The sequence below is a fragment of the Eulemur rufifrons genome, chromosome 7, assembly GCF_041146395.1.
Source record: "Eulemur rufifrons isolate Redbay chromosome 7, OSU_ERuf_1, whole genome shotgun sequence".
NCBI classification, from domain to species: domain Eukaryota; kingdom Metazoa; phylum Chordata; class Mammalia; order Primates; family Lemuridae; genus Eulemur; species Eulemur rufifrons.
In genome coordinates this window covers 144,399,441-144,427,028 of record NC_090989.1, presented here as the reverse complement: position 1 = coordinate 144,427,028, position 27,588 = coordinate 144,399,441, and the positions used below count along the sequence as shown (strand labels likewise).

At 43.4% G+C, this 27,588-nt stretch overlaps 1 protein-coding gene across 1 annotated transcript in view; it reads right to left on the bottom strand.

Moving 5' to 3' along the window:
* Window positions 1-27,588, bottom strand: part of ITGA9 (integrin subunit alpha 9) — a 323,466-nt gene that overhangs the window by 20,433 nt on the left and 275,445 nt on the right. Inside the window, exons 24-26 of the mRNA XM_069475539.1 lie at window positions 10,742-10,867; window positions 8,563-8,682; window positions 4,882-4,983 (exon numbers count right to left, since the gene is read on the bottom strand). Coding sequence (XP_069331640.1) covers window positions 4,882-4,983; window positions 8,563-8,682; window positions 10,742-10,867 — 348 coding nt within the window. The remainder of the gene's footprint in view (window positions 1-4,881; window positions 4,984-8,562; window positions 8,683-10,741; window positions 10,868-27,588) is intronic.

Sequence of the window (27,588 nt, the reverse complement as noted above, 5' to 3'; positions counted from 1 at the left end):
ACATGTGGGGGTGGTGGGGGAGAAAGAACCACCTGCACCTTTTGCTGATAGTGCAAGGTGGTGGCGAAAGCCTTCCAACCCTCCTCTCAACCCTACACCTCAACGTAACTTGAGGTTCAAGGGGGAAAATTCTATTGTCATATGGAACATGGTTTTAAATGTAATCAGCCACATAAATGGTAAAGAACAAGTCACAGTCTAGTTCCTGACAGCAAAAACTGTAAACTTTGCATCTAGAAGCAGTACAACAAAGGAACAATAAATGGCATCTTTTGGAGTAATCTTTGTTTGCTGTGTTAGAAAATGCCCCCTCTGGACTTTGGCTGGGGCGGGGGGAGGGCAGCATCAGGCACCGGTACGAAGGGGCATTTGCCCGCTGGGAGGGCTGTGGAGACGCTCGGGTGTGCTGGGCAGTGGCCGGCGCCTGCCCTTTCTCTAGGAGCTTCCTACTGGCATCGCTGAACCCTCTCAACAACTCCAGGAAGCAGGAAGCAGGAAGCAGCTTTCTCACGTTATGGACGAAGAAACTGAGGTTCACAGAGTTTACTGGACACCCAAAGTCACGCAAGATTCAGGGGAGATGGAATTTGAATCCAGGATTTTCTCTGACTTCCTGAAAGGGCCAACACAGAATTGAGCCTAGATGGCTTCAGAGAACATGAAGCTGGACCTTGCCGTCCTGATCAACAAGTGCTTGACTGGGGAGGTTTGTTCAGAAGCGAAAGCTCGGCTGCAGTCACGAGGCTTCGTTCTGGGGTCTGGCTAGACTGAGAAGGGAGAGTCCCAGCTGGAACGAAGAGAGCCAGGTTCGGTCTGAAGGAGCTGGCTGGCTCCACGGGCACCTGGGCAGCTTTAACAGAGATGCTTTAAAACAAGTCAATTATTTTCTTTCCATCTGGATAGCTCTGCATTTGCCTGGGCCCTTTCATCCAAAAGGGCTCAGTGCCTTCCCACGTGACCAAGTGGATGCACGGAGAGGGAAAAACCACCAGGCCGGGAGCCAAAAATTTTGGATCCAACCCTTGTCTTGGCTGCTGTAAGCTCTTGGGCAAGTCATTTCTTCTCCCCAGGTGTCAGAGCCCTTCATCCACTAGAAGAAAGGACTCAGTCGTCCTAACCCAGGAAGGGAACAGTGGGATCTCTGGGGACTTCTTTCCCCATGTGTAGGGTAAGGGATGTGGATGGCATTTGGGGTTTCCTGAGGGAGGCATGTTATTTCTTAAAACAAAACAAAGCAAAAAGCACAAACACTCCTCAACCACCTTTGGACAAAGCTTTCCATGTTCTCTCCTTAAGACTGCAGCTTGCCCAGGAAGTTGCCACCAAAAAAGTGTCTACGTGATTCAACTAAGATTCTGGCTCAGATGGGAGTTCAAAAAGAGCCAGAGGTTGGCTGGCCCCATACTGACCCTCACTGTAGGAGGAGACCCCACTTCCAGTGCTGCGGAACATGGAGTTGGGAGGGGGATTCTCAGGTAAGGCAGGGCTCCTCCTCCCCACTACAGTGACCCCCCCACCTCCCTGGGGGTCCCGGTCCCCACGAACAGGAGCCTAACCTCAGCAGCGTCCTGCCTGACTCCCAAGCAGGAGGTGGAGGGAAGCCAGGGACAGCTGTGCCCAGTCACCAGGGTTCCAGGCCAGACTTCCTGTAGCTGGACCCAGCCTGGATCCCTCAGGTTGCTGGACCACTCTCATATCTTCAGGCTGCTTCTCCAGCCTTCCTGGCAGCTCTGAGAGCTACCACATATCCTTCTAACCCATTCTGATTTTGCTGAAGCAAAATAGATACGGCCTTTCCTGCTTGCACCTAAGATCTCAGTCTGGTGCACACTTCACATGGCGGCAGCTTACCTATTCATTTGTGGACTTACTTGTTTATCATATATTCTGCTATTTGAAAATATCAATAAAATACCAAGAATTCATGCCAGCTTCTTATACAGACTGAGAAGGGAGGCTGGGGCAGTATCTCACAGTAACAGAGCCAATTCTATAAAGTCTTGGTTTGCCTGGGGGGAGTTTCTGGCCTCCAATGTTGGCAATGATTCTTCAGATATGGGGTACTTGAGTCTTTTTCCTCATTTGTGAACTTCAGTGGCCAATTCAGGGGTCAGGCACTTCCTCCCAAACCCCTCAATATCATCTGATACCTTTCTACGGCTGCATGCGTAGGTATAAACGTCTCTGGAGCCTACTCAAATTTTCCTTCTGAAGTACCTCTCTGAGATGAATTCCTTCTCTTTATAAGGGCCAGCTTTCCAGGGCACAATTAGCTATGTTCCTCTTGCTCTTCATTTTTATTATTTTTGTGGGCCCCAACCAGCACTTTCTGACCTTTCCCTCCTTGACCCCCACTTACTCCCTGAAAAGTATTAATAAGTAGAATTGGGTTGAATATGAAATTCAACATAATACTGGCACCTTGCAGCCAGCACTCTCATTCTGTAGTCACACAAATCTCACCTGGAATTCTCAGGTTTGGGTCTGTGGGAAGCCAGGAAAGGTTGTTGTGATTGGTCTTGGACACGTGCTAATGTGCTCCCTGGGAAGTACTCTGGAGCCAGCCATTAATAAACAAGGCAAATGCCTCAAGAATCTACAATATGTTTCTGGCCACCCAAATGCTCTGTAAAGCACTGCTTGGACCATGGCATAAAAGACAAAGAATCACAGGAAAATTATTTGATTTCTCTATCAGTTAAATTTACCATTGTGTACGCGTTATATGGCTAAAAATCAGATTGTTTTCCTCTTCTCATCCACTCCTGCTTGATACCAGATACAAGTACATTTCCTGCTCCTTCCAAGGGCATAACAATTTGGTGCTTAATCCAAAATCTTGTGAAATTTTGCCTGACTTAAATTTGGTGGCTGGCCTCTATGGAAATTCCCCTTCAGACGGAGGGTTGACAGAGAGCCAGGCGTTCAGAAGAATTACACAGGAAAGAACATGTTTGTTCTAAAAAGGCAAAAACCTTCCTACTCAGAAAAGATTTTTTTTTTTTTTTTTTCCTGCCAGGAAAATTGAGAACAACAGATTGTAGAACTTCATCTTAACTCACGGATTGAAAAGACAAAGTCATGGAAAGAAAAGAAGGGACACTGTGGGATTCCTGTGTATGTTAAATTTTTCTTGGGAGCACTCAGAAAAATAAAATAAAAGCCAGCCTCTTCCCAAGAACTCTTGATAATGAAAATATCACCACAGTGCTCAAAATGAAACAGTAATTAATGGAAGTGGCATTTTGGGGGAGTACAGATGACTCAGAAGCCAACTACGGGATGTCAAGCAGTATCTTCCTGGATCCCACAGCTTGGTCCTCTAACCGAAGGCAACATGCCCAGTGATATTTTTTCATCTACACAAGGGATTCCATGTGTAGAAAACCTGTCAATTACTTCCATTAGCTCTTACTTGATAACACTGTGGTCTACCAGAACCTTCTAATCCTCTCAGGCGGGGCATGTATTACATAATTCTATAAAACTTTTTGACCAGAACTATGACAATGAGCAGGGGACCCCCTCTCTTTTTCATTTCCTGGGTGAAGGACTGCATTAGCAGTTAAATGGCCAGAAGGCAGGAAGGAAAAGCTAAAAGCCAACTCCAAATATTTGATCTGCCAGAAAAACTGACCCTAAGTAGTGAACCACCCAGCATGATTCCCTTCAGTTTCTACTATCAAAATCAGTTCTTGGACAACTTCTCCAAGTGAACAGTGCAGGAAGGGCTACATGTGACTCTCCTTCCCGGCACTGAGCATGGAATGCCCAGCCCCTCGTGTAGCGCCAACACCCCTGAATGGGACCATTCAGGGGTTCACATTCATCCCGAACTTGCTGATGTTCTTGTCTCTTGCTCACCAGAAACAGAAGCAGGACTGAGATTTTATGGACGGGTTGGGAAGGATTTATTTTCTATATGAACCCTTCCCAACCCTTATTAAGAGTGGGCTGTGTTCTGATCCCCACTCTGACATTTTGACATGTGGTGTCTCCATTGCTTTCGGAGCATAAGTGAACAATCTTTTTTAAGTACATCATCTTTATGAATTTATCTGTTTGCAAATTTCTCACAGCAACACTGACTCTTCCAAAAGAGGGTAAGTCCCCCTTGAGAGAAGCCCAAATCCATGGAAGGGGTGCAGAAAGGCAGCACTGTTGCACAGCTCACTGGCAAAAGCAGTTCCTAGGCTGCTGTCTCCCCGTCTATTCCCCCAGGATCTGAGTGTGGGTGTCAAGCAAAACACGAGCCCTCTCCACTCCCCCAGGAACAACAATAAAAGGCAGTAAAATTCCAAGGCCACATTTTCCCTCCAGCCTCTCCCACACCCCCACATCTGAGCCTCGTGGTTCACTGCACCCTCCCGTCTCTGAGGCCTGCACGCCAACTGCACTTGATGGATGAGACTGGGGCAGGTAGAGGGTGAAAGAGAAGTTTCTAGGTCTTGGCAGTTCGGATGTGACCTCTTCAATTTGTTCAACTTGTTTTTAAAACACCCAGTGTTTATCCATAATGTGATTGGGAAGGCAGGTGAGGTTTCAGGGAAAGGTCTAAGAAAGGCAAAAATAGTCCTGGCTTCAGAGTGGAAATCCAAGCTCTATCAAGGGTCCTTCCAGATTATTTTTCCTTTGGCCAATCATAGTAGGAAACTTTCACATAATGATGGCATCCTAAAGAACAATGCTATTATAATAAGAAAAACTATAGAAGTTCTCCATGGGGGCCTGGAAGCCAAGGCAGGCATAATCTTGGGTCTACCACAAACCCAACATCTTGGCTCAGAGACTGTCTTTATCCTCAAATCCCAGCTTCAAGTCTCCAAGTTGCCCAGCTTCCCTCGCCCTCTGGGGAGGGCTGTCCCGGGGAGGCTGACTCACCATCATCTCTTCTGGGTTCCCATTGGCTACTTCCACCACCCTAAGGGTGGGATCCACCTTCACCTTGGCTCGGGCCATGAACTGGATAACAGACGAACTGTCCTACGGAGGAAATAACACAATTTGCTGTAAGATTTTTCAATGATAATGGCTGGGTCTTGAGAGGGACTAGGCAGAACTGAATTCCAAGATTCCACACAGCCCAGACAAAAATTTTATCACTGAACTAGATACCTCTGCATCCCAGGCGCCCACATAAACATAGACTTCCAGAGTCTCTTTTGAGAATTCTTTCAGATCATAGCGGATGCTGAGAAACTATGGAATTTGCCAGTCATCAACACATGCAAGCTTTTGTGCTGTGGTTTACAAGTGGTAAGAGCCAGATATTTGGATATTGATATTGACATGTTCACAAAGAGTTGAGGATAAATAAAGCTGTTTAATTGTATACAACAAATCCAGGCCTGGCATTCTACAGAAGGCATCTGATCTGCATTTTACAGGCATCTTCCTGCCCTGACCACAACCCTCGAACCCTTCACGTGAGTTATTTTAACTCCTTCTTTGCTCTTAAATGAAGTTGTTTTGGGATCAAATCCAGCTAACACTGAAAGAGGGTACCTGATGGAGAGATGAGGAAGGGGGAACATCTGATTTATAAATTAAGCCTAAGGAGAAAGGGGACTGGGGGGGCACATCTAAGACTCAGGAATTGCCCACCATCCAGAGGCAGTCAGAAACTTTGCTGTGGGCTCTGATTCAGAGCCACCAATCCAAAATAATGAGAAAATGGCTCCAAAGCAGGGATGGAGAAGCAATGTGGAAGAAGACAGGGATTGGCAAAACTGTGGCCTAGGGGAGAGCCAGTGGTACAGGTGGTGCTGCATTGATCACAGAGCGAAGGGGCAGCCTGGCTCCCGCCACGGGAAAAGAACGCAGAGAACCGGCACATTTGGCATTCCACCCATGGGGGTGGCCGGGCACTGCCAGCCTGGTGTCCTGTGGCACACCCCCCCATATCTGCTCAGCTTGCCTGCCATACAGGGAGGCTCACACTCAGATGCCAGCTTTGACACACTTCTGGCTAAACCTACAAAAAAACAGGAAAGTGGAAGACTTTGACTCTATAGAAAACAGTTCCAATGAGGCCCTTTGCTCACCTCTGCCAAAGAAACCACAAAGACCTTTCCGGGATGGCACACGAGGATGCCATTTTGTGTACTTTACCTGGAAGTCATGCACAAATTATTGTTCTTTTTTTAAACCATAAACCATAAAACATAACTTTAAATGCTTCTGGGAAGCTTGTCATTCAAAGGAATTGCTCCAGTTAGCTCACCTTAAGCAGTAAATAATTTTGTATGCAAATAATCTTTTACCAATTTAATGGTTTTATAAATTTGTGGTTTTATGTATCAGGGAATACTGTATTTTCAACCTTGAATACTAATAATCTTGGATATTAGTAATGATAATAGTAACAATAATGATGATAATTGTCAAAGTTAAAGGCTGAGCAAACCAGGAGCCTGTTACGGGACAGGCCTCCTGTGGTTACAGAATCAGTGAAGAAAGCCGTATGGACTAGAAGAAGAACATTTTCAAAGAAATCTGAATCCTCTGATGATTTTAAAAATCAGATCCTACATTTCAAACGAAAACTTGTTAAGGTCAAAACAATAAAACCTCAAATTCCCTTGTCTGGGGCCAGATCTTGAGGTCAAAAGGAAAATAAACACAACAGTAGGCCCAGGCAAGCCACAAGGCTGGCGCTGCTCCACATCCTTAGGGAGGCCTGGAGCCACGCGGGCTTGACTCCCCGAGGGAGGCTGTAGCTGGCTTCAGGGGGACCAGCGCTCTGTATTTCAAGCTCCAGGAGCAGCTGGGGCCCCATCTGGCTTCCAGGCCAGCGTCGTTCTACGCTTTCCTCTGCACCTGGAGTTTCTGCTCGTTTCTGCTGAAAGCGCTGTCGGAGAATGATCCTCTAGGGCCTCCTATGACACCCTACAGCTTTCCACTCTCTTGCCTGGGGCTCTACTGGTCTGGCTGGCCCATGGGGACAGCAGTCACTGGGACATATTCCTTGGCGAAAGGTTGCCAGAAGAGAAATGTGGAAGAACCAGGCTGCAGAGCTGCACACAATCAGATTAAGCGCAAATGACTGAAGTGCAAGCAGAGGTCTCTGCATTGAGGGCAAAGGGGACATCAGAGTGGCTCTGGGCCATCAGTGCCAACATCAGGGCTCTGTCAATAGTGGCAAATGTGGCACAGGCAATGAAACCATCTACAGTGCCATTTGTCAAGAAGGTGGACAGGACAGGTAAGTATGCACAATCACAGTCCTTCCAACCTGACCTGGGAACCCATGCCAGGAAGGTACGTCCTGTGACATGGGGCTTCCAGGCTCCCTTCTGGAATCAGAGGATAGCCAGTGGCGCTCTAATTCATGCCTGGTCCCCCTCTAACACTGTCCTTTATGACGGGAGAGCTACAACAGGGAAGCGCTGCTGTGTGAGCCCTACTTGCCCCAAACCAGTTTCCTTCCAGAGCAAGCCAGGGAAACCAGGACTGCGCTCAGCCCTCTTCGGGTGCGTGGGGGCTGTAACAGCTACAGACAGGCAACGGAAAAACATCCCCGGTGCCTGCATCTTCTCAGGTCAGCATGTCACTGCTGTGCCTGTTTAAACATAACCATGGAGTGACTTTTCTAAGGATATTTATTCACACATTGATGGGTTTATATAGATTAACACATTCAGTCTTTCCAAAGAAAAATAAATAGAATCCCTGTGGCTAACATGCATATTTTGTTTTATCTTCACTGCAATTATTTTTATAGCAACTTGGTGGAAGTGGCTTCTCATACTCAGTAGCTCTTATCTTAAAATAAATCATAGTAAATTTGTATGATTCTTCAAGGGCCACCAATTCACTGATTGTGGTGTTTTTTTATGAACCCCTTTTGATAAGCTCATAATAGCAAAGTGACCTGAGGTTGAAAAGTTGGGCTTTTCTGAAACAAGGTGTCATCTAAACTAGGAATCATGGGTCAAATCTGCCTGTTATTATAAATAAAGCTTTACTGGATAAAACTTAATCCAATAAAGCCATGCCCATTCATTTGAGTATTGACTATGGCTGCTTCCACAGTACAAGGGCAGAGTTGTGTAGTTGCAAGACCTGTAAAGCCAAAAATATTTTCTACTAGTTTTTGACAGAAAAGGTTTGCCAACCCTTGATCTAAAGCGTGGTCTCCAGACCAGCAGTATTGGCATCACCTGGGAGCTCGTCAGAACTGCAAAATCTCAGACTATACCTCCAACGAATCTATGGTTTTTTAACAACTCCATACTTCTGATGCAAGCTAAAGTATAAGAAACTTAAATGTGCAAACAAAACACCTGAGGAACTTGTTAGAATGAAGATGCTGATTCAGTAAGTCTGGAGTGGAGCCCAAGATTCTGTACGTCTAACAAACTCCCCTGGTGCTGCTGCTGGCGGTCCTTGGACCACGCTTTGAATAGCAAGGGTCTAGTATTCTCCTCCAGCATCCTGTAGCAGCAGAATTACCAATGGCACTTGTCAGAAAAGTTTTAAAAGGGGCTGCCAGAGTGTCATAAGGAAACCAATTCAAATGCTTTTAAATATATGCTGAGGATACAGTTCCTTAGGACTTACCTTCTTCAGTATTTCTGTGTTCAGCAGCATGTAAATGTCTATAGTACGACTTTCTTCTTTAGCAAGAGCACTAAGGTTACAGTGCATTGTTAGGCAAGAAATTCCTGGTTTTTCACAGTCCTTAGAAGAAAAAGCAGAGAACTGTCAGATGGTATTAAAAAGAAAGACAAATCCATAGCAATTTATAGAGCAGCAGGGCTCCATGAGCTTCTGTCTATTCTGGTGTCTAAGGCAATTCTCGGCAGAGGAAAGCCACAGGAAGATGCAATCACTCTTTCTCACCACCAGAGGGCATTGGAGGGATTTCCCACCTGGAGGGCACCAGAGCCTGCCCTCAAGTCAAACACCACTCACTTGGGAGAAGGAAGCTCCCTGTTTTTTCCCACTAAAAAATTGGATCTCACAAGGAGAAATAATTGTTTTTAAAAAGAAACACACTTACATTCTGTATTCTGAAAGCATTCCTACAAGTTTGAACATAAGACGTATCTTCCACGTTATGCAATTTCTGCCTGTGCAGTGGCAAATACACTTTCATGCCCATTTTTAGGTCAGGTAAATCACAGCAGTAAAAAGTCATGTGACGCTTGTTCAAGAAAACACGTAAGTTACAATAGGAATGTAAATTCCAATTTAAGTTACAAAACAGGGAATTTTTTTCTTTTGTAATGTAGGATCCAAAATGTATACACATATCTTTGTGCTGTTTCATGTGTAGGGTAAAATTTTCAGCCAGACACAGAGTCATAATTATCAAACAACTAGATATCACCATATCTAACAATTCTAAGGGCTTCTAAAAATAGATGTATTATCCTTACTATGTACGTGAAAAAACTCCACTGTTTCAAGTGGCAAGCAGTCACACTTCTTGATGGGAGAAGAGTGTGAGGAAGGAAATGACACACATAAGATGTGCCTGGGCTGAAATAAGGAGCTAAAGAAATATAACCAAAGACATAGAGAAAGGAGGCTGTGGAAAAGTGTTAGGCTGCCATCTTCAATACCTTCACTTTTAAAAAAAATACAGTAAATAGAACAAATCTGAAGTGTACATCTTTATAAATTTTTAAATGTTTATACCTGGAGAAACACCACCCTAAGATGTAGAACATTTCCAGCACCTAGACAGGTTCCCTCGTGCCCCATCCCATCAGCATTCCTCCAAAAGTTACCACTATCCCGACCTCCATCACCACTGATTAGTTTTTGTTATGTCTAAGCTTTTTATAAGTGAAATATTATAATATGTGACCTTTTTTTCTCTAGCTTCTTTCACTAAATATCATGTCTGTGAGATTCATTCATGTTGTTGTGTTAGCAGTAGTTTGTTATTTTTCATTGTTATGTAATATTCCAGTGTATGTATATACCACAATTGTTTACTGATTCTTTTGTTCATGGATATTTGGATTGTTACCAGGATTGTTATAAGATTGCTGTGAACATTCTTGCCCATGTTTTTGGGAGACATGAGCACTCATTTTTCCTGGGGATATACCCAGGAGTGGAATGGCTGGGTCACAGGATACATATATGTTTTGTTTTAGTAGATACTGCCAAACAGTTCTCCAAAGTGCTTGTATAAGAATCATCATTCTAATTTAGACTTATACTAGTTGGAGAAACATTCGACTTTGTACTTGGTGGGTTGCAAAGATTTTCCTTTTGCCAGGCAATAGAATTTGGAATGTAATTTTAGCACTTTGAGTCTGGGTGCAGTGGTTCACTCCTATAATCCAAGGAAGGAGGATTTCTTGAGGTCAGGAGTTCAAGACCAGCATGAGCAAGGACCCCATCTCTAACAAAAATAGAAAAAATTAGCCAGGCGCAGTGGCACACGCCTATAGTCCCAGCTATTCAGGAGGCTGAGGCAGGAGGATTGCTTGAGCCCAGGAGTTTGAGGTTGCAGTGAGCTATGATGATGCCACTGTGCTCTACCCAGGGTGAAAGAGTGAGACTCTGTCTCAAAAAAAAAAAAAAATTTTAGCACTTTGATTGAAACCTCAGACTGAAAACTATAAGTTGACCACAGTTTTTGTGCCTTTATAATAAGTCAATTGATTAAAACCAGATTTGAGAAATACTAAATATCAAATAGAAAACTGGCTTCTAATCTCAGGCTTGTCTTCCTAGTGAGGACCACCCGTGTTACCCCAGCCACTAAGCAAATCCTTACCAAGACTTTTCTTCCAGACTTTGTGAAGAAAGCAAATATTGTGTGGAAGATATTTTCTTGTTCTTGAGGGATGATGCAGGGGGTTGGGTTTTTCTGGAAAGAGCAGTTTCCCTTCTCTTGGCCCACCTGAAAATGAAGAAAGGCCTGTCAGAGTGGTCAGTCCCAAGGATGGATCATGATCCCAGAGTTGCTACTGTCAAGGCAGTAGCAGTAGAGCCCGAATTCACATTTTCCCCTTGTCCATTCTCCAGTGGACAACGATGGCTCAAAGGCTGAAAGGCAGAAGTTATAGCATCAACAGGGCTAAACCATAGAAAATGTAGATCTTAAGACCCTAAATAATTAAGATGAGATGGCACACAACACGGAAATGAAATGCGACTAGGAAATAGTAAGGCTTAAGGAACAAAACAAACCTTACACTCCATGGTTTCCAAAGCACAATTACAACATATGCTTATGGCAATTCTTGTCTGGATGAGGAAAATGAGACTCCAGTCACTTGCCAACAACCATAGAGTCAAGAACCCAGGTCCTGAACTCAGGTCTTCTGAGACCAAGCCTTATGGGTGATCTACTGTCAGAGGTTTTCAAACTGTTCCATGGAGCCCCCAGGTTGCAGTAAAACCCCTTAGGAGTCCTCCCAGAGAGAGAGAGAACTGACAGTAAGCAGGACGGCTCTGGGTTCAAGCAGAGCTTCAACCACATACGATGGCATATAAAACCAGGGTTCTGCTACCAAGGAAATAGCTGAACCACCACTGCACTGAGCCAGACAGGACCTTCCAAGCCCAGTGAACTCCTGGTGAGTTATGTGATTTTGCTTCTGACAGCAATGGCAATGGTGTTGAGCAACACCAACATTAACAACAAAACAAAATAGTGTGTAGCCTTTCAAGTTGATTTTCTTAAGAACAGCACTCTTTTTGATGCCTAAACTAAGGAACTGTTGAAAAAAACTAAATCTTTCTGTATCATCATATCATACTGGTTGTAGCTGAAGACTGGACAGAATGTGAGGTAAGACCAGAAAATTAATAATTTGTAATTCATAATGTAGTGTGTTTATAATCCCATTGCTAACCAGAATCATCTGTTTCTTTAATGCCCTTGAGTGAAATATAGTGTGTTTGAATTTATTCAGGAATGTTTCAACTTTTCATTTGTGGTAGAGAGCAAGGTTTAAAATTTTTGCATGAAACTTCTAACTTAAGCTAATACTACTAATGTTTTAATAAAGAACTATGAAACAAAACCACCAAAATGTGCTCAATTAATCTCTATTTTTCCTTTGATCTGAACACATTCCAGCATTTACTTTACATGTCTGAAAATAAGGAGATGAAGGTTTATTTCCTCAAATTAACTGGTAGAAAAGAGAATACTGCCTTTAAAAGTTTCTCATAGTTTGGGACTTATTGTCCTTTAACCGTCTCTCATAATTTGGGACTCTCTCAATTACTTTATTTGAACTACAAACTTTGGGGAAAACACTCTAACCTGAAATGGTCTCAATCAACATTAGTTTTGGATGATTCTAAAGGTCACTAAAGGGAAGTTATGGAAATGAGGCAATGAGCTTTAATGTATATTTGGTGATTATTCCCTGGGTGCAATTGTTGAAAGTTGTGATAAATATTTGAAAACTCATTTTGGAAAGGAATACTTAAGTTGATTATGTGGTGAGGAGCATGAATATTCAATTGTAAGAAAAATGAGAAAAACAACTGCTATAATGCTATGCAAATGGATACTTGTGTATTACAATAAAATTTCAGCATCAAATAGCATCAAACATGGGTTCACAGAGTTCTGCATCTCATATAAACCAGACAAACTGAAGATGATATATTCTGGAAAATTACTGACTAAAAAAGTGGCTTAGTAATGATATACATTGATCTCAAAAGATGCACATTTGAATAAAGTTATTTCATGAAACATGAGAATGAAGAGAGAGTAATATGATAAATGTATTCTTATATGATTTTAAGTATGCAACTACAGGATTAAATTAAATATTATAAGTAGATAGTTGACTATTTAATTGATTTTCCTAACTTTTTTATTGAGGTAAAATTCACATTCACTAAAATGCACAGATTTTAAGGACTTGTCTGATGAATTTTGATAAATGAAATCATCCAGTAACCACCACCCCCATGAAAGTACAGCACATGTCCATCACTCCAGAAAGTTCCCTCCAGCTCCTTTCCAGTCAATCCCCACTCCCCACCTCAAACACAACCACAGTTCTGATTCCTAATAAGTTGGCAAAAAAAAAAAAAAAAAAAATTGTTAAATTTGCTTCGTTAGGAGGGTAGGAGATGTGCTATTTGGGGCTTACTCTATGCTTAGGCATATGCAGAATATTGCAGATGGAAGACATTTGTGTTCACTGGGCATCTGAGAACATGAATGTGCATATTCACGCTCTTAATCCCCATCATTTTTTCACTCTGAAGCCTGGGGGTCTCCACATCCCCTGCTTGTCTTCTGGAGTGGACATTTGCTGATAGGCCACTGGAAAATGATCTTCTTCAGCCCTGTGGCATGCACGTCCCTGTTACGATTATCAGGCCTGGCCACCCAAACACATTTGGTCTGGGTTTAGAGAAACAGAACCTGAGTCTTGCAGGACACATCCACCCCTAATTAAAATCAAGGGTGGGGGCAGAGTTCTTCTTTGCTCTGCAAATTGGGGCTTCAGGTTTCCAGGCAGGGAGAGGAAGCTCGGAAACAGAGTCCCAACCCAGCCAGCTTCACAAGTGTGTTTCGAGTGCAAGGAGCTGGTGCCGTCCTCTTGCCACGCCCACCGAGAGGGGCAGGGGGCTGCGAATGGCAGGGCCAGGGCCTCAGTGTCAGCACCGAGGGCCAGAGTCATGGCTCCGAACTTAGTTTTCCTCTTCCACTGGGAGCTTCTGGGGTGGCCCGTGAACAGGGTAATGACGATGATGTGATGTGATGCGATGTGACACTTAATCTGCCCCCAGTGGAATGTGGAGAAGGGAAGTGGAGACTGAGTCGGTGGTGAATGAAAATCTTGGCCAGTTGTGCTCCCGACTGTGGTTACATGGGAATCACTTCAATCGGGGAAAGCAATGTTTTTCTGGGAGGTTCAGGGTGGTCCCCTTTCAAAGAGAGACAGAAGGTTGCTGGTGCTGCAGGAGTCAGATTCAGACGAGCAGTCCTATTATAGAGTCCCCCTTGGCTAAAACTCAGCATCTCAGTGCCTGGCCAGGGTCATCGAAGATGGGGGGGGGCTCTTCTGTGTGTGCTGCATAGATATGAACATGACAGCCACAATAGTAACACTTGCTGCTTGGACAGCCCTTGCTGTGGACCAGGCTCTCGGTGCACTGCACGTATTATCATTCAGTCCTTACAACAAGCCCCTGAGGCAGGTGCTCTTACTATCCCCATTTTATAGATGGAGAAAGTGAGATGCAAGGGGAGATCAGATGACCACCAGAGGTCCCCCAGCTAGCAGGCCACAGAGCAGGGTTAGGGCACAGCCTCCAGCTCCAGAGATCTGCTTACAACCACTTCCCCACGCTGCCTCTCAGGCGGAGGCTGAGGATGGGGCTGGGGCGGGAGTCACAGTGGAGAAGAGGTGGAGGAAAAGCATCCCTTTCTCTTTCTACCCTCATGGAAGGATAGGAAACACCAGCTTGGAAGCCTGCAAATCCCAGAGTCCTCCAGCCTGACCCATTTCTGCCACTGTGGCAAAAAAAAATGACTCCTGCCCAGCCTATGGGAGATAAAAGTGCCTGCTGGCTGGGAGGCCAGGCTGTTCTGTGCTATCTCTTGGGCTGGAAGGCAACAGAGTGTTGTTTCTGGAAGACAGCTCCGAGATCACGCGGTCCTGGGGCCTCAGCTGACAGATAAGGAACCGAGTTCAGAGACTCGTCCAAGGTCATGTGGCTGGTTGTTGGCAGTGCCGGCACCCCGCGAAGGAATTCTGTGCACAGGAGCTCTTGATGAACACTCAAGGGTCCCTGCCTTCACCCCTAGCTCTGCCTCCTAACAGTTGAGCCAATTCGGGTCTCTGGGGCCTCAGTTTTCTCATTTATAAAATTAGGATGTTGGCCTACGCGGTCACTAAGGTTGCCCTCAGTTGTTAATTCCATACCTCATGGGCTACCGTGTGTTTTCATTCGAGCCTGGGGTCTCCTAATCTCATTAGGCAGATAAGCAATTATGGACTACCCACCCCACACAACTGGGTTTTAAATGCCCTCTTTGCTCAAAGTCAAGGGGAAGTAACGCTTTCTTCACGTGTTGCAGACAACCCAAGCACTACCCAGCCCATGAGCAACAGCGCTGTTTCCTTGGCTGGCCAAGGACTCTGGCCACTGCCCCCTGCTCACTCCTCATGTGCTACCAGGCTGTCTGAGTCTAAATGCTTCTTGTGACACAGCTGCTCATCTCCCTGGACCTCTGGGAGCTGGACAAAGTCCATGGCTGCTGTGATTTGAACAAAAGGACTTTACCAGGCAAAACAGGACAAGAGGATGCGGGACATGGTGTCGAGGCTGAGCTTTGCCAAGGCAGCTACTGAGGGTTTCCTGTTGGCATCTGTTCTCCCCACTACCCCTACCCCAAAGAAAATATTGTGCAAGTTGAAACCAAGAGGTGGTGGCGATTTGGGGAACTGTCAGGAGCCCTGGTTGTGGGAGCCCAAGGAGTGGGCATCACTTGGTGGCAGAGCCTGGGTCAGCCTCGGTCAAGGGGGTCTTTGAGGTCAGAAGCTGCCACAGTTCCAGGCCTGTCAGAGGATGAAATGTCTCCAGCTCACTCTGGGAGGTCTGGCAAGAACTTGCTTCATGAAATACTGGGTTTGAGGCATGGATCAGGGCTGACTCCATGGTTACGATACTGAAAACAAGAGTCTACCCTTTGCTGTAAATGTTATTGTCATCTTCCACCAGGTGGAAAAAGACATCTTTTTCTAAAGACTCTCCAGGCTGAGGTGGTCTGATAAAGGGGGTGGAGGACACAGGGTATTTCCCTGTTGTAGGCTCAGGGGAGGGAACTCCATCAGGCACATCTAAGAGTTGTTTGCTGACCTAGAGCAAGAGCAAGGACACAGGTCTCCCCCAGGGTCACAGAATAGAGCAGCCCTAATACAGTCCCTTGTCCCGGGGCCTGAAAACAGGAAATACAGAAAAGTCCTCTGATCTTTTTCTTAAGTCTCATGTCCCAAGCACATCACCCCAGGAACCAGTTCTCGTTGCTTGTGGTCCCATCTCTGGACTGAGTTCAGACATAAGAGGGAATATTAATTAGGTGCCTTTCCAAGAGCTATGGCATACATTGAATCCTTACACCTATGTGTGATGGGCTCTATTACCAGTAGGGTGACCATATGACGTATTGTCCAAACTGGGACACTTTTGAGAGTGAAGCTGGGAAGTCACTCAGACAGAGACATTTATCACGGATGTGCCAGGTAAACTATGGCATCTGGTCTCCTTAATTTTCACCCCCATTTTACAGATGAGAAAACTGAGGCCCAGAGAGCTTAAGTAAGCTATCATGTACCTGTAAACTCTGAATGTGTGAGAAACACATCTCCAAAGTCACCACCAGGATGCTCCCTGTCCCATTCCGTCTTCCTCATACCCAGGCTACCCAGTTGCTGTTCCACATACTGAGGCCCAGACTCACCCTGATCACCATCCATTGCTTATCCATTCGCATTCCCTCAGAGCACATCTCCTGTTATGATTATAAATCTTGTCAACAAATTTCTCCCTCCACCAGGAAGTCAGCCCCATCATGATCTGACTGAGTGGAGATGACACTTCAGGTGGATCTCGAAGGATAAAGAAAACTTCTGGAGTTAATGGAGGAGGGGGAAGGGAATTCCAGGCAGAAGGGAACTGCATGTGTAAAAGCATGGCGGTGCAAACGGTAGAGCTGACTCTACCAGAGACCAGGAGTTCTCGTGGGTCGAGCATTGGATGAATGTTGGGCAGTAGTGGTCAGAAATGAGGCAGGAGAGGTGGGCCTGGACATGGAGGAGGGCCTTGTAGGGGTGGGGGTGGTTACCCAGAAGGTTGTGGGAGCCGGGGAAGGCTCTGAAGCAGGAGAATGTGTGATCTGGGCCATGTGGATTACCATGTGGTATTCTTAGTATATTTTTAACAGGCTGAGGCATAGATGTCTCCTTTCTACCAGTATCAGCCCCATCTCTTGACCACGCTCCAGCTGGCTGGGGTTCCAGGGATGGGGAGGGTCACCAAAGTATCCTTGGCTTGATGCCCCTTGAAGCAGTGCACAGCCAATAAAAGGGAGATGGAAGATTAATTAGCAGAGGAACAAACTCAATGACAGCTGTATTCCCCACGAGCCATGCATGGAGTCATCACCAATGTGGTTTTGGGGTAGAAAAAAAACCAAAAGCTATGATCTAAAAGCTGTGTTTGTTGAATTGACTTGGATTAAAGAGGGCATCGGTTCATTTCTGAATAACATGTGTTTCATGTTAACTCACATGTCTGTGTTAATCATTGACTTTAAGTTCTCTGTTACATCCCTGGGCCACTTTTCCCTATCATGTTACACCAATCACAGCTGATGGCAACTGGGTAAACATGACCGGCCCCCGACTGACCGCCTGCTTCTCTGAAGGCACACACTGGAGTTTGAAAACCCAGAGAATGTTTTGCATGCCTGCTTTGCTAATTCAATTACCTATCGCCTACTCTGAGAACCAAGGTACAAGAAGACAGTAAGTCCCTATTCTGCCACAGGAGGCTGAACACTTACCACGATGGCTGTGGTGATACTCATTTTAGGACTTGAAGGTTTTAAATAAAAATAGTACTTAGCAGTGACTGAGAAATGATACCAGCTGGTTAATGAGGCTGACTCAAGATGTCTAGTATTAGAAAGATAAATAAGATAGCTTCATGGTATCCATTCAGCAAAACGCAAACTGTGATCCCCTGTTGCTTACAGTCTTACAGAGCCCTTCAAATCATGTCTGATGTTAAATCACGTTGCTGTGATTTACTGTTGTTTCTTGGTATTGACCAAAGAACAGTAAAAGATGATAATATATTAATAATAAATCTTAAGGCAAATATTTTCATGTATCACCACTCATTTCAAGTCTTGTAACAATACAGACCCAGAGTAACCTATAAGGGGTGTGTGCTTCCCCATCCATTTACTGATGACACTGTTTCAGCGCAGAGAAACAGTGATAACCATTTTAGATAGTTCCTTATTACGAATATGTCTAACTCTAAGTTACGAATGTATCTGAAATGTCGAACACAAGATTTTGTGTGTGTGTGTGTGTGTGTGTGTGTGTGCATCACACCATTTGAAGGTAATGAGAAGTTCTCAAAGGGATCCTATGGTAGTCCTTCTGAAGAGTGATGGATTCTTTTGCTTTGTGAAAAGGGACCCCTTGCTTAGCAGTTTGGCAAGTTCTGATTTTCACCTTTATGCATAATTAGAGGTTCCAAGGTATTTATATAAATATACAAAAATCCAAAGAGGAAAAACGCTGTGATGATCACAACAACCTGAGCTAAGTTAACTCAAGGCTCTAGCTTTGGACGGTCCCTCCTAGCTTCAATGCTCAAATGAAGGGCCAAATGAAGACTCATATAAAGAGTTCTGCGTTCGAACTGAAAAAGGCAACTAAAAGCACCTAACAGCCATCAACAATAACAGCCAGAGCCAGACCTGCAGAGCTGGGGATGGAGCAGGAGGAGCAAGAAGTCAAAGAATGACCCAGTGTCGTTTAATAACAGAAAGTAAAAGAGCATGACTTTAACTCCAGATGTCTTCTCTCTTTCTAACTGAAAACTGTCTTCTAAGTAAAGTACTTGCTTTCTCCGATCCCTTCCCCATCCCTTAAGGCAATCATCACTGTGAAAAGTTGTACCGAGTCTGAAAAGGTCACGGTGTTACTGAAACCAAAACTGACACAGAAAATAAAGAGGCAAAACCCCAAAACCAGTGTTCCAGAGGAAAGGGAGAGCACGATCCATTGTACAATTTTGACATCTATATGAGTCTGCCATTATTTCAGGAGCACTTTCACTTCTTGTGATAAGAGCCAATGAATTTTGTTTCTATCAGCTTTAGGGTATGGCTAAAACAATCCCCCTCCTCCCCCACCACTTCCTCTGCGTGTTTCAGGCCAACATGCTGGAAAGTCAAGAGTGCAGGACACCACTAGGCTGCTCTGTAAAACAGAGGATGCCCTTAAATTAATTTACACATAATCAGAGAAGGAGAAGTCCCCCAGATGGGGCCCACTTCACAAGCACAGGGATGGCCTTTTACTGAGTTCAAGTGATGCAGACGGGAAGTAGTTTCAGAGAGGCAGTGACACAAAAGAATTTCCAGATGCGGTCAGATTCTCTTTAGCCAAAAAGCAAGACATAAGTATGTTATCTGAGCACTTGACATGCATACCAAAAATGTTTTCCTTCCACAGATAATGAAATATTTTGGCAGCAGAATGGTCTGTTGATTTGGGTAATAAATGAGCCAGTAGCCCCTATACAGGAAATAACACAGTCCTTGGAATTATATCAGTTTGTTTCAATTCTGGGTCTAGCTCTTGGACCCATCTTACAGCAAAGACTGACGCTCAGATCCACTGCGTTAAAGGATGAAGTAGCACCCCTATCGATCCACTGGTGTCCCAGCATTTACTGGATATATAGCTGTATTTTTATGAAAAGGTAACTAACAATCATTTTTTGGATGCTGAGTGTCCTGCGTCATCTATCTACCATCTATCTAACCTCTCCCGCTACATTTCTGAGGGTATAGACACCAAAGCAGTGAAAAGTGAAACCTAGATGTCATTCTCTAAGTCTAAAATTTCAAGAACATCATGGGAGGCCTGAAGTGTGCTTCACGTCACACGTTTAGATAATTAAAGAGAGGTAAGCGAAGTTGGCTCTCCGACAGCTGGGGATATAGTAATAATTACTTCTCAGTGTCTAACAATGTTGAAGCAGTTCCTTTTGGTCCAAAGAAACTTGGGGTGTATGTCAGAAAAGCGGTTTCCTGTTTTTGTGCTTCTGAAGCATACACAATTAGTCCCCGGCAGGTTAAATTAGAACCATGTGTTTCTCGGCAATGGCCGATGAGCTTTGTTTATCCTCAGTGAGATTTCCTGTTATCGACTTCAGTAACAACCCATCACCCCTGCCATGGCAGGGCTGGCGTCATGTTGCTTTTAAGGAATGAAGGAAAGTAAACTGCATAATCACCAACTTTTAAGGCCTATTCTTGTCGGAGGCCAGAAAACACCAGGCACCTAAGCACGGGCATTCCAACTGGCCCGCACGCTGGCAATGACGCCTTAACGCTTCCAGATGTCACAGCGGCCGGGGCTCCTAGATAAGGCTGGGCGCCCTCGGTCAGCAGGGAGACAGCACCGTGGCTTGATTTATTCTCTCTGTCCACAGGGTTAAAGGGCAGCCTCTGAACCACGTCGTGCACAGATAGCCAGGCCTGAAGCTTATCCCTACCTTCCAGAGGGCATGTGTCGAGTGTAATTTGTGTATAGAAACACACGCTTTCTCCCTCTGGCCAAGCTCAAATTGACCACGAGCCCAGGAACGTAACTCTTGTTCCAGAATTCAATCATCCATCTCCCTTCTTTTAAGTGTTTGGCTTCTGTTGAGAAAAAAATTTAAGGCAAACCTAATCCTGACCCATTTCAGGAACTTGACTATTCAGCACACGGTCATACATGTGCAGAAAGAAGAAAAAGAAAAAAAAATAGTTTGGGACCATTGCTGAGATCAGGGGAGCGAGGGAGGGAGAAAGAGAGGGGGAAGAAGGCAGAGGGAAGGGAGGAGGGAGGGGAAGCGAATATGTTTTCATAATATCTCTCACCAGTGTTTGTGGAGGTTAAGTTTGCTCTTAGAAGCCTTTGTTTCTGATGAGTGATTCAACCTCTTACTTCAAAGTTTCATTTTCTTATTCTCACATCGAAATTAAGGGAACCTCTGCTGTGGGTTAAGGGAATTTGTTAAAACACCTCTACTTGGAGGTTTCCAGCAGAGATGGAGGGTGTCCTGGAACCCATCCCCAGAGTACACGAGGACTGTATGTCTGACGGTGATACTAACAGAGTGGGAGTAGCCATCCTTTCCTTTGTCTTAGCAGATACCATGGTCCAGCCTCCAAATGCTGGGGATACACAGCAAACAAGGCCATGGCCCTTACTCTTACGGTGTTTTTAACCTTGTGAAAGAAGACAGATAATCAAAATAGTAATTTCAGATAGTGACGAGTGCTATGAAGAAAATCACACACAGAGAAGTGGAAGAAAGAGTAACGGGGGGTTGCAACTTTAGGTAAGGTGGTCAGGGAAGACTCACTGGGAAGGTGGGCACTGACCTGCATTATGAGAAGGAACTAGCTATGCAAAGATTTGAGGGGCAGAGTTCTCCGCAGATACAAGTGCAAAGGCTCTGAGGCAGGAGCATCTGGGAAGGCATCTGAGAAGGTCTGAGGGAAGAGAGGAGGTGTGAAAGGGGTCTTGACAAATGAGTGGGCTCTCCATAGACAGAGGACCAGGAGAAGCCATGAGCAAGGTCTGGAGGCCCAGGGAGGTGCGTGGTGAGCGTGTTCTGCAGGCTTCATGGTCAGGCGGAGGCTGGGAGCAGAGGTATTGTAGAAAAATGGCCTGGAAAGGTGGCAGGGGGGAGGTCACATAGGGTTTTGGACCTCATGGTTTTGGTGATTAAGATCTCCTTGTTGATCTTTTACTAAGAATCTCAGGGGTGTCTCTGAGTGTTACACAGAGAAAGTATTAGGGCTGGAAGATGGCGCAGAAATTATTAGGACTAAAGTTCTCCAACAGTAAACCAGGTCCTGACTGCCTGAGTGATAACGGTTTGTGATGACGACAGACTAAAGAGACACAGGATTTGATGTTGGATTTTTATTTATGTAAAGACTATGGAGAGAGCAATGAGGATGCCCTAGGATGGGAAAACGAAAATTAAAGGAATTGTAATCTTTCTTTGGAAGAGAAGAAGGAAGAATGACTAGGTAATAGCTCAACTTCTCTATAAAAGCGAACCAGGCAATTGTTTTTCATTTTAGCTAAGAAAAGGTTAGGGGGAAATCGGAGCACGAAGAATTGTGGATAGTCATAACAAGGGATTTGAGGGATACTGGAATGGCTTAACGAAAAGAACTTGCTGGAAACACAGTTCTGTTGTACTGGGGAGACGTCTCGATTATATTCTTTCCAAAGGCAGAGGGTCGGATCAAGTAATCCCCTAAATCCACCATAGGGCTGTAAATCCATCTCCCCTGCAGGAGAGGGGTTTCTAAGCCTTGAATCCTTGTTAGAAGGAACCTTTCACTCAGAGGGCTGGTTTGGTACAGAGTTAGCCCTCAAACTTCTGCAGAAAAAACTGAGGGTGAAGGAGGGAGAAAAAAAGAAGCATGTGTTTATGATGGGGGAGAGTAACAGAGATTGAAAAATAAATGTGAGTTGTCCAACTTTGTTCTGGATTATTTGCTGGGTTGTTTTAAAGTGCCAGGCCTGGCTTGTGTATAACTCTAGTCTCAGTGTCCAGCAAGCCTGCTGCAGGAGAGACTTCTTGTTGCAATTATCCTCCAAGCATAGCTAGGTCATAACATTCAGACTTTTCTGATGTGAAATGTGCTGGCTTTAAAAATCAGTGTCACTGTCAACTGCTGTTGCCAGTGAAATAAGTGATTCGCATTGTGGGAGAACCCTACCCCGCCTCCCAGAGTGAATGCTAAGGAGCACCCACACAGAGACTTCTGGATGTCCAGGCTGGACATCACACAGGGGCATCATGGGGGCTGGCACTTCAAAGGACAGAAATCCAATAGGGCTAAAATCAAGGGGAAGACAATTTTCAGGGAAGACGGACTTGGCAAGGCCTTCGTGTGCAAAGAAGATCTCATTACAAACTCCCGTAAGATAGCTTCGGTCCCCTCAACCTGAATGAAGGTCTCCATGAGACCTTTCCTGACCACTCTGTTTAAAATTACAACCTTTCCCACTCCCTATCTCCCTGCTTCCTTAATTTTTTCCCATAGCATCTATCATCATGTCATATACCCCATGTTTTACTTATACATCATTTGTCTTTCCTCACCAGAATGCAGGTTACATGAGGGATTGGAAATTATCATTTTTTTTTGTCTCTGTAGTAACCCAGTGATTGGCATATGCTGGGTGCAAAGTACTTGTTGAATGAATGAACGTGTGGATAAAAAAATCCCCTCAATAGCTCTGTGTGGCAAGACTATCACCCCCATTTCACAGATGAGGAAATGGGAGTGCAGAGAGATTCACGTTATAGATGAGGGCTTCTCAAGTATTAATGTGCAAAGGAATCACCCAGGGATTTAGCAGGTCTGGGTGGAGCTTCAGATTCTGCATGTCCACAATTCTTACTTCTAGGTGATGCTAGTACTTTTGGACAGCTACATGTCCAGACAAAATGTTGGCATGAGGCCTTGCGGGTGGCGCACAGTCCAGTGGTTAAGAGTAAACACCAACTTAGCCACTTGCCACATACTTTGGCTGTCCCTTAACCCTTCTGTGCCCCCCACCACCATTTTCTCACCAAATTATTATGAAGATGAAGTGAATTTGTTCTGGTAAAGAACTTGATACAGTACCCTTGTACTATACTTATCTGTAATAAGTTCTTAATAAAAATGTATTATTACTTTTTACCCTGAATCTAATAGCTCCCTCTCAGAATCCTAATGGAGTATTAACGTATTTTCTACTTAACTTAAATAGGAAAAGCCTACATTTATGCTGAGAACCATGGTAATTCACATATATTATGAAAAAGTTAGAAATTTCTGCTAGATATATTATGTATTTTGAGACAGATTCCTAAAGTGGAATTGTTGATCTTCATATTTTAAATTTTGATAGTACCGAATTGTTTTTCATACCAGCAATATTCCAGAGTGCTCATCTTAACTAGCAATGGATATTAACAAGCTTTTAGATTTTTGACAGTTTAATGAGGAGAAAAACCTCATTGTCAGTTTTTATTGCTCTGATTACTGGTGAGACTAGGTACATCTTTCTATATGTTTGTTTGACATTAAAATTTCTCCTTTTGTAAGTTTCTTGTTCATATCATTTTGCCCATTTTTATAATTTTCCTTATTGTTTTGTAGAAGCAATATATATATTATTTATCTGTTAACCATGTTGCAAATATATTCTCTCAAATATCTTTTATCTTTGTTTACGATGTATTTTGGTCACATAAAAGTTTAATGTCTTTCTAGATTTAAATCTGTCAATCTTTCCTCTACAATTTGGATTTTATGACTTTGCTTAGGAAGAAGGGCTTCCCACTCAAAGATTATAAAAATATTCAGTACTTTCTGCGAATGACTTTTTTTTTTACATGTGACTTTAAATCATCTTTTTTTCTTCCTGTGAGGTACAGGTTTTCTGCAATGTCTTCCCAGATGGATAGCCAATTGTCTTCTAGACTATTACTGAACAGTGTACACATCTCCACTGTTTTGGACCATTATTTCATCAAATGTTTTTTCTGCTCCCTTTTCTTTCTTTTTCTGCAACTCCAACTGTGTGTATTTGGGTATGCTTTGTGGTGTGCCATAATGCATACCAAAGGTCTCCGAGGCTTTGCTCATTTTTGTACATCTTGCTTTTTTGTTTGTTTGTTTATACTTTTTTCTTTCTGCTCTTCAGATTGGATCATCTGTACCGATCCATCTTCCATTGCTGATTCTTTGTCAGTGCAAATCTGCTATTGAGCCCCTCGCATGGATTTTCCATTTCAGGTCTTTTAATTCCAGAATTTCCACTTGGTTCTTTTTGTAATTTTCGTATACTATCCATTTATTTAATTTCCATTTATTTTATCTGTAATATTAATATTCTCTATTTGGTGAGTTTTTTCTATCATGCTTTATTTAAACATGATTTATTTTAGTTCTTTCAACATATAATAGCTACTTTGAAGTCTTTGTTAAGTCTAACATCTGGGTTCCTCGGTGACAGTTTCTACTGACTTTTTCTCTTCCTGTGCAGAGGTTATACTTACCTGTTTCTTTGTGTGAAATCTGTATCTACATACAAGTGGATATACATATTTAAACTGAACATTTTAGATTATATATTGCAGCAATTCTGTATTCTCACCACTCCCCTTGAGGGTAGCTATTACTTTTTTTCGTTTTGTTTGTTTGTTCAGTGACATTCCTGAACTAACTGTGAAGTTTGTCTCCCTGGGGTGTGTAGCCTCTGATGTTTCTGCTCAGTTTTACACTTGTTTTATTTTTAAGCCTGGTTTCAAAGGGGTTGTCCTGGATCAGCATAGCTTAAATGATTGTTCAGAGGTTGTACGTAAGCATCTTGATCCAGTAGGGCTTCCACCCACTGCTGGCGGGTCTGTGTGTTCCTGGGGACTGCATCTAAAGGCCAGGCAGTTTATACGTTATCCTCAGCTTTTATGTTCTGCACTCACAAATCCTCACAGCCACTCAGTGACTCTCCTGGATTTTTTTGGAAGACAATAACATGAGCTTTGAGTCAAGGCTGACGCAGTGGGCATTCTCAGGCTCTGTGAGCAAGGGAGGGGCTGAGCCACAGGACCCTGCCTTCAGAAGCTGGGCTTTAGGGCAGAGGGTGTGCTAGCTGCAGGCCTTTGAAACTAGTATCTTGGGACTCCTGCCTCATCACTGCAGCACATCACATCTGTATTTCAGTTTCCAGTCTCATCACCATTCTGGTCTTCACTAGTGACTGTTCATAGGAACCTAGAGAGCTCTGCTACTTGCTTAGTGAGACTTGCCAGTGAATTTACTTTTCCATCCCATGAAAATTCCCTAGGCTTTTTACCATAGGCTGGTCCAGGGGTGGGGACTCTGTGGCCTTAAGGCCTCATGTGGCCTTCTGGGTCCTTAAGTGTGGCCTTTTGCCTGAATCCACATTTTACAGAACAAATCCGTTCATTTTTATTAATACATTTTTGTTCATCTTTTATACTTTTATTTTATTTTTAAAATGAATGTATTTAAGATACCAAAGAATAAAATAAGTTTCAATGAAATCATCCTCCTGGATTGACTGGCACAATTGGAACATGAGTGAGCCATAAGGGCTAAAATTGACAGCTGCTATGCTCATTATTTAGTTCTAACTTCCCCTGCCTGACTGGTGCCCCTACCGCACAAGGCTGGTTGGCAAGAGTTTATGGGGGTTGAGTATACCAGCCTGTTATCAGCTTTTGACAATGGTGCACTGTGTGTCCTTGTTTCAAGTGGAATTTGTGAATAGCTGCACAGCTCAACAGTATTTTTTAATTCTGACTGCTTAACAGCTCATCATGTCAAAGCAGATCAAGAGAATGCTGAAGGAAGAAAATAGATCTTTAATGAGGACTGGGAATTGCAGTATTATCTTGTTTCTACTAAAGATAAGGTGATTTGCTTGCTTTGAAATACTGCAATATCAACATTAAAGAAATTCAATGTTCATCAGCATTATAACACTCATAAAGACCACAAATATTTTAAATTAGAGGGAGAGGTGCAAAAGGTTGTATTGTAGAAATTAAAAGATGAAAAGCAAAAGCAAAGACAATTCTTTCAAGCAGCAATAAGATGTGGAAATAATATCACTAAAGCAACTTATAAAGTAGCATACATACTTGGGGAAAAAAGGAAAGCCATTCAGTAATCAAGAAATTGTGAAAGAATGCATTGTTGAAGCTATAGGATGGTTATACCCTGATAATGTTTCAAAGTACAAAACAATCACCTCTTTCAAGGAGAACCATAACTGACCAGCAGCATGAATTAGACTTTAACTTAACAGAACAACTTCATGCAATACTTCAAAAGGAAAATATATATTATTCAATCACTTTGGATGAATCAACTGATACTACTGACTTGGTACAGGTTTTATACTTCATTCAGAACATAACAGAAAATTTTCCTTTCTACAAAGAGTTCTCGCTTTGGGCACTCTTGCAAACAGAACACGGGGAATAGATATCTTCAACAATTTTCAAAATTAATGCTGTGAAGTTGGACTGAATTTAGTAAATTTAGTGAGTGTATGTATAGACAGTGCACCTTCCATGGCAGGAAAACATGAAGGGTTTATTGCACAGATTTAAAAAAGTATTAACAGATCCAGATGCTCTCATTTCTGTTCATCGTATCATTCATCAGCAAAATCTCTGTGCTAAAGCTACTATTTTAAGTGACACTTTGCAATAAGTTATAAGTATTGTTAACTATATTCCTGCGAATGTAACATGGCATCCTCAGTTTCATCAGTTTCCTATCATGCTAAAGTTGAACTGATGAGGTATTCAATGTAAATTTTCTGTATCATACTAAAGTGCATTGGCTATCACAGGGACAGGTGTTAGCCAAAATTTATCTCTGCAAGAGATGGTTAAATTTTATGAGAATCAACAATGTGAATTATTGGTAGAAGATTTCTATAGGAATGCAGCATGTGATTGTGATATGTGATATTTTATTTGACATATGATATGTCAAATCAAAACAACTTAAATATTTCTTTGCAAGGTAAAACTAAGTCTACATATGATACATGGCAAAATATCCAAGCCATTTCAAAAAAAGCTATCTTTTTTCAAAACACTTCTTCAAAAGAAATTTTGGATGAACATTTTCCCCACTTTAGCAAAGGTCATTGATGAGCAGCATGATGTATGCAAATCATTTGATGAATATGCAGCTATTATAGACCTATTAACTGTAGAATACTATGAAAGGTTCACTGACTTTGAGAATCATGACATCACACTCAAATTAGCATTTCAGCC